The sequence below is a fragment of the Limulus polyphemus genome, unplaced genomic scaffold, assembly GCF_000517525.1.
Source record: "Limulus polyphemus unplaced genomic scaffold, Limulus_polyphemus-2.1.2 Scaffold731, whole genome shotgun sequence".
NCBI classification, from domain to species: domain Eukaryota; kingdom Metazoa; phylum Arthropoda; class Merostomata; order Xiphosura; family Limulidae; genus Limulus; species Limulus polyphemus.
This window is the reverse complement of record NW_013666341.1, coordinates 193,031-200,012: the sequence shown is the minus strand read 5'-3', so window position 1 is coordinate 200,012 and position 6,982 is coordinate 193,031. Positions and strand designations below refer to the sequence as shown.

Below are 6,982 nucleotides of genomic sequence, written 5' to 3'. Positions count from 1 at the left end.
ATTATAATGTCCCCAAAGTTAATAGGTGCTTGATGCTAATTATTCCAAACTATAACTGAGTATCAAATTTATGTCCCTCGTGGTTATTTTTACCTAAAGTAAAACAAAAAAAAAAGTGATAACTGTAAAAGCTGTAAAAAAAAAAAGGTATGGCCAAAAAGAGACAGAATTGCCAAAGAAAGATGTGAAATCAAAGATTGCAGCCACAATGAGAAAATATTGATGATAAAATTTTATGCAAATTTCTGTGAATAAGCATTCAAAATTTTTTGAGTATGCATATCCACTACAAGAAATCACATGGGTTGCCGTTTTATGTTTAGCTACATACCAACAAAAAACAGCAAACAATGTGATTTCTTGTTGTAGATGTGCATACTCAACAAATTTTGTAAAATTTTCAAATCGTAGTCACAATTGTTTGCATAATATTTTCTCATTTTGGCCGCATCTTTTTTTTTTACAGCTTTTACAGTTATCACTCTTTTTGTTATACTTTAGGTAAAAATAACCACGAGGGACATAAATTTGATACTCAGTTATAGTTTGGAATAATTAGCATCAAGCACCTATTAACTTTGGAGACATTATAATTGCATGTGGGTTTCTTTAATACTTCAACAACTTTGAATTCATATTTTTCAGTTGCTTTATTTTTGTCCACACCTTTTCCAGCCAAGTTGTTTTTCAATAGATATCATGTTCCTTGTATAGTTTGACATTTATTAGTTTGAAGTCTGATACAAAGTAGTACGCCAAAATCATGTGAAATTTGTACACAATGGCGGTTTTGGGCTCATACTTTCTGCATTTTGTGTCAGATTTAAAAAAAATTAAAAACAGTCTACTTTTATGAATACCCTAATGTGTGATGGAAATTGCAGAATGTTTGAATTAGCCTATTTTTCTCTTGTACAAGATTTTTAGCTTACTTTTTCCTCATATCTCTGAGAACACTTGAGCTACTATAACCATGAGAACATACATGCCAGCTATGTATCAAATTAGAAACCAATCGATTAATGGGAAATTTGTGTCATTTCACTGGTGCAAAGAAGAAGTACAATAAAACAGAGAATTTCAGGCTAAGCATGGCCTGTTGTAAAATGATAAGGGTTAAAGCAATTTCTTTAAAATGGGGTTTGTAAGGTAAGAAGATCTGGTAGACCTACCATACAAAAAATGGGGTGAGTTTTGTTTAACAGGGGCGATTATACTGATAGTTGAAAAACTCAAAGTTTTTATTCCTATTAATAACACACTGGCATGCAGTTTAGTTTTTTGTTGGTTGCACAACACACTATCACGTGTCTTGATATATATACTAACATTATTAAAGTATTTTACGTAAAGTACTCAGTCATACCTTGCATTTAACTCGTGATCTAATTCATTGAAGTGTCGTAAGTATAACCTTCCATAATGTGACCATCGACGAGCTCCCAAAACACTGGGGTCATGCTTAATGACTTCAGCATAGTTGAAGAAAGAATACAGCACTTGCCATAGTAGCACAATAGGACAGAGAAGAAAGTTGGCTAATCCAATCCATAATATATGCTTGGACAGCCTGTTTCAAAGAGAAATACATGACAGTAAATTATGTCTCTGGTTTGATTAAAATCCAAATACGATTAAAGACAGCAGCATAATACATTTTTTAAATTAACTACTGCTACATTTAACTGTCTGCTTTTTATTTCAATTTATAACTCTAACTTTTGTTATTCATTTTTACTTAAAATTTTAGTGTTTTACTTCCACATAAATGGAAGTATATTTTCACATTTAGGTCAACAAAGCATGCATATTTACCCACTTTCACTAATTTGAGACTGAAAGGTTTGAGTGATGTAAATTATTTTTCATTCAAATGTTAACTAATAGGTGAGTTTAACTTATTTGTATCTCATAGATTATTAGTTCTCAGAGAGAAGTAACATACACGTGTAAACCTCCATTGTACTACAAGGCTAAAAATAATACACTTTTTGCAACATGTAAAAATTTCTCAATATGATGCTTGTACAAAAAAAAGCAACCAGCTGACCTTGTTAAAAACAGAATCCTCTTTTAATTTCATACAATATTTAATACAACAGCTTGTTATTCTAACTTAATTACATAAAAACCAAGTTAAATAAAAGATTTGCTTCTAATTTTACTCACTTCTTTGCAACCTCTTTTCGTTTTCCAACTTTTTTGAAATCTTCTTTCAAATGCCAGCTATTTTCAAATGGAGCCCATGGTCCCCCTTTTGAAAAGATGTAAAAAAATTAAGAATAAAAAATAAAAAATCCAAGTTGTTATTACATAACATCTAGCTATTGTGACACTACAACTTGTAATGATCATGTTTACAAAATAATTACCTATGCAACAGTGAGAAATAGGTTTATTTCAAGATAAAGATATTAAAAATAGTCTTATTTATTTTGATATAAAGATCAACTACAAAATAAACAGCCACTTGAAAACTAGGATGTGAACATTTAGGAGTATCTAACAGAACCAACCGTCCACTAATTAAACCCAGCCACTAATCCATTTGTTCATACGCTGAAACCAGGGTTCACAATATTTCATTTAACAAATTTCTCAGTCATTACTACAAGATCTTCAGGTCTTGAACTCTATACGAAAGAAATTTTATTCAGAACTAAAGATCGCCCTACACTTAATCACTTACAAACCTCTTTAGATCTAAAATTATTCTAAGTTTACACACTTAAAACTCAACTGTTTTGCAATATATCTATAACCTTTTCGTTTTATTCTTCTCTTTACTACCTTACTTAATAACTAAGTTAACTATTGGTTAACAATAGTATAGTTTTAGTTAATAAATATCTTTGTAGCACAATTTTTATATTTCGCTGAAGATCGAATAAGTGTATTCTGAAACATTTGAACATTGAAAATAAAATGTTTTGTCAACCATCTTCATCGTCATTGGTAGTTTGTGATATTACAATTCAATAAGACTAATGATTTGTTTTAGAAATCTTTCTGAACTGATCCTACAATACAAATAAAATAAAATTCGTGGCAGGAATTTAGGTTTAAAAATTATTGAGGTCTCTTTCTGGGGCCTAAAAGATAACCCAGGGTGGTCAGAAACTTTTGTTTCTCTTCACTCCACACGTCGAGAGATTACGTGCCAAATGAATTTGTAATGAGCCACTGGGATTAGATTAGATATAAGAATTTAGAGAGAAATTTTGATTGGGCGTGTGGAAAGCCATGGAGAGACCATCATTTTGCAGTTGGTGTGGAACATGTGAATAACGCAGTTATTGTAACGGAAGGAGCAGGGAGATGCAGACTAAGTAATTGCAATTTTATTTTTAGAGATTGCATAGAAGAAATTATATTGAAGTTAAGAGTTAAGGAGATTTTATAGAATGTTTTATAATAAACTATGACTATTAAGTCGTCAAGAAATGCAACACACACACAGTTTAGATTGAAACATTATTTATTTAAAGCTGTACTATGAAAGCCTCTTCAGCAGTGGTGTGCAGTGCATGATATGTGCAGTTGAGATTCTAATACATTTCTTTTTATTAGAAACTTGTAATATAAGGTCAGTAAAGAAACATCTGTAAAATATTACCATCATTCTTATTGTAATGTAATGTAAAAAAACTACCCAATAAAAGATCACGTCTCACCAATCTTAAGGTGTTATATATAAAATAACAGTTGTTGACAATGCTTGTTATCATCTCCTTCTATTGACCTTTAGATGATGTTTGAGGCTTCAGACTTGAAGAAGTTCTTTGAATGAAGCACAAAATAAAGAGCAGAAAAAAAAAGTCCATGAGCAACATTGTCAACAAGTAGCATTATTAGTCAATTGAAGAAATGTCTTTCTCTCATGTTGTTACAAGTTGTCTCCAAAGGTAAATGACACCCATTAAAAGTTCTAACAATGTCAAATGTGACTGGAATGAATTTTATCACTTTAATTTTTGAATGTCACATTTCATAGAAAATTACTGGACATCACAAGCTGTGTAAAGGTACATAAAGCATTAAATGTATATTTCACAACAAAATATTTACTTTAAATTCCAATACAAAAGTGCCCAAAATAAATTATCATTATAAATCAAGCATCTTGCTAATGGAAGGCAATGGTTGAAAACGATGAAAAACAATAGATTTAATGTCTAATTCAACCTAAATACACACAACAACAGATAATTGTGGTGTATGACAATATCATCAAGTCAGGCAGTAATTTTGTACTTCAGCAGGGATGGCAATAAATTTTAAGATTATAGTTATAAAATGTAATACATGAAATTATTTTAGGTGGGTCAAGTAAAATTAATCCTCTCGCTAAGGGTAGGTGCATGTCGTGACCTTTTTGAGAATTACATTCAAAGTTTAATTAAACTACTTTATTGTCACTGTATACGAATAAACTTGGCATTAAAACATAGTTAATGTCAGGTTTTAATGTATGGGCCAGATTCTTTACAGTAGGTATACGAGACTTGTTGGTGATAAATTTCAACAATAAACAAACAGCACACAGTCCACTTGTTTTGAAATAATATATTAAAACAAGTCATATGTATATACAAATGTCCATTACATTTTTGGTTATGACAGTTGTATCTGGAGCTTTAAGTAATTGTTTATTTTTTGTCAAAGTCCATACAAGCTGGTTCAGTTACTTTAGAACAGAATTTGAAAAGACAAATTATTCCCCTGCTCTGTTATTACAAAACAGACTGTGATAATTTCACTTTAAAATCACCAATATAATTGTTGGTTACCATAGTTGTATAGAAAGCTTTAAATAAGTGTCTCTTTTTCCGTTAAAGTCCACACAGGCTAGTTCAATTCCTTTAAAACACAATTGACAAGACAAGTTATTTCTTCTCTACTCTGTTATTACAATACAATCTGTAATAATTTCACTTTAAAAACCAACACTATATATTATTTATGGCTAAACTAACAATCATGCAGTCTTGATCTCCCTAACTCTATCAAACTACATTTTGGATGTGTTTTTATACCCCAACAGAGGCCTAGAACATTCCACACACACTACGAGACATTGTGATTCAATAATACTCAATTAAAACAATGAGAAAAACTTAGAAGGTTCTAGCAACATGAAGCAATAATATAATGATCACCAATTTATAACTAGTGAACTACACAATGTAAGATTCGTAAATAGTTATGTAAACAAACTTGCAATAAACTACTGCTTCTAAAAATAACTATGTTTAACACTCTCCCTACATAGCTAACTAAATCATAACTCTTGCATTAACTTAAACTGAAACAGTCATGTATATCTAACATTTGGTGAATCAAGTTTTAATTGTAACATTATGTATGTTTTTAAAAATCCTTAATCTCTCCTAGTGTGAAAATTGTGACATTTGCTCTCAAGGTCTTCCCTCTCCTCTGATTTAGTTAACACCCCTCTAAGAAGTACAGAATATAATGTAAATTACACCTTATAATATATGTATTACTAAAGCAAAGAATAATTTTTATAGTCTTCAACCTTATTTGTTTACAGAGCCATAAACTAGAAAATCAGACCTACTTGCCGTGCCTACCTGTCACATCCTCTCTTTCATCCTCTGACATTTTATGCTATATTACTTATAACCAAAAGAAAGCCAAAGTTTTAGTATATCAAATTACGTATTATATTACACAGTTTTCTGTACATAGTATTATCTACTTCATTTACAGTTAGAAATTTTCTCTCACAGTATTCGCACCAACAAGCTTAGCTAAATTTGTAAAGGCTCTTACCAAACAGTTAGAAAACCAGATAAATTATGACAGTTATAGGACATTGTTTGCTTCATGTATGTTATTATTCTGTGTTCTTAGGTGCATTATTTAATTAAATAAAAATTATTTAGTATACTAGTACCATTAGTATAAAAAAGTAGGCTTAACTTTCATTGACAGCCGACAGCAAAAAAACACACAAAAGGACAAAGGAAAATGGTAAATTCGTACAACTATTGTTGAGCAAAGTAAAATTTATAGTATTTTTTTGTAACTCAGTGTCACAACAGCATTTCTATTACCAAAAGTTTAGAAATTTTTTATATACTTACAAAACAATATCATTTCTAAGTTGTACTTAAGTCCTTTGGTAAGGAATACTCTGAAAAGAAAAGTTAAATCTACATTAATTACATTATTGAATTACTGATCTTCTGGGCTGGGGACAAAATTCTATAAAGGGATACTTGCAGATTTTTAGAACGATTCACATATCTCAATTCAGCGATGTGTCTCTCAGATGCAATCTTTGGTGTGAAGGGAGACATGTTTAGTTCACATAAATCTAGTCCTAACAAACCTCGACCATTCAACAGTGTAATGCTACCAGGATAGACTTATGGCTACTTGAACTGTTTTTTTTTTTGCATCTCAGCAGACCACAAATGGATCTATACAATATGCTGCTGCTTCATTTCTGTAATTATGCAACCTTTCCACAGACCATAGGTTGAGAATTGCTGTGATCTTAATCTTTTCTGAAGATGCTTCTAACAGTGGAATTTGTGGTGATTAATGGACAGAAGATCATTATTATGGACATCAGAATGAGCATGACTGACAAGGTAGTTCCAAGACCAACAAGAGACCTAAAACAGTTCTTAAAGTGCAGTTATATTTCAGTACAAACAGTGCCTTTTTTACATTTTTACATCTAAGAAAAGGAAAATGCTTTTACTTCCTCCAAAAAGGTAAAATAACATTTATATCATTAAATGTAAGAATTATTTCTTCTTACTATTCTTATAATATCCTTGATTTGCCTAACACATTTCTTATATTTGAGAATCATCATTCTACACTCAATACTTATGTAAATCAAAACACCACAACAGTAAAACTGAATAAAATTTGTAAAACATGATAAAAAAAAAGAAAGATCAGAAACTACTTGCATTTCAGAGAAACACTTTGGACTTTCACA

General features: G+C 30.7%; 1 protein-coding gene across 1 annotated transcript in view; it reads right to left on the bottom strand.

Moving 5' to 3' along the window:
- LOC106460225 (autophagy-related protein 9A-like) overlaps window positions 1–6,982 on the bottom strand; it is a 56,149-nt gene that overhangs the window by 25,994 nt on the left and 23,173 nt on the right. The window contains exons 9-11 of the mRNA XM_022386886.1: window positions 6,111–6,160; window positions 2,170–2,254; window positions 1,359–1,570 (exon numbers count right to left, since the gene is read on the bottom strand). Coding sequence (XP_022242594.1) covers window positions 1,359–1,570; window positions 2,170–2,254; window positions 6,111–6,160 — 347 coding nt within the window. The remainder of the gene's footprint in view (window positions 1–1,358; window positions 1,571–2,169; window positions 2,255–6,110; window positions 6,161–6,982) is intronic.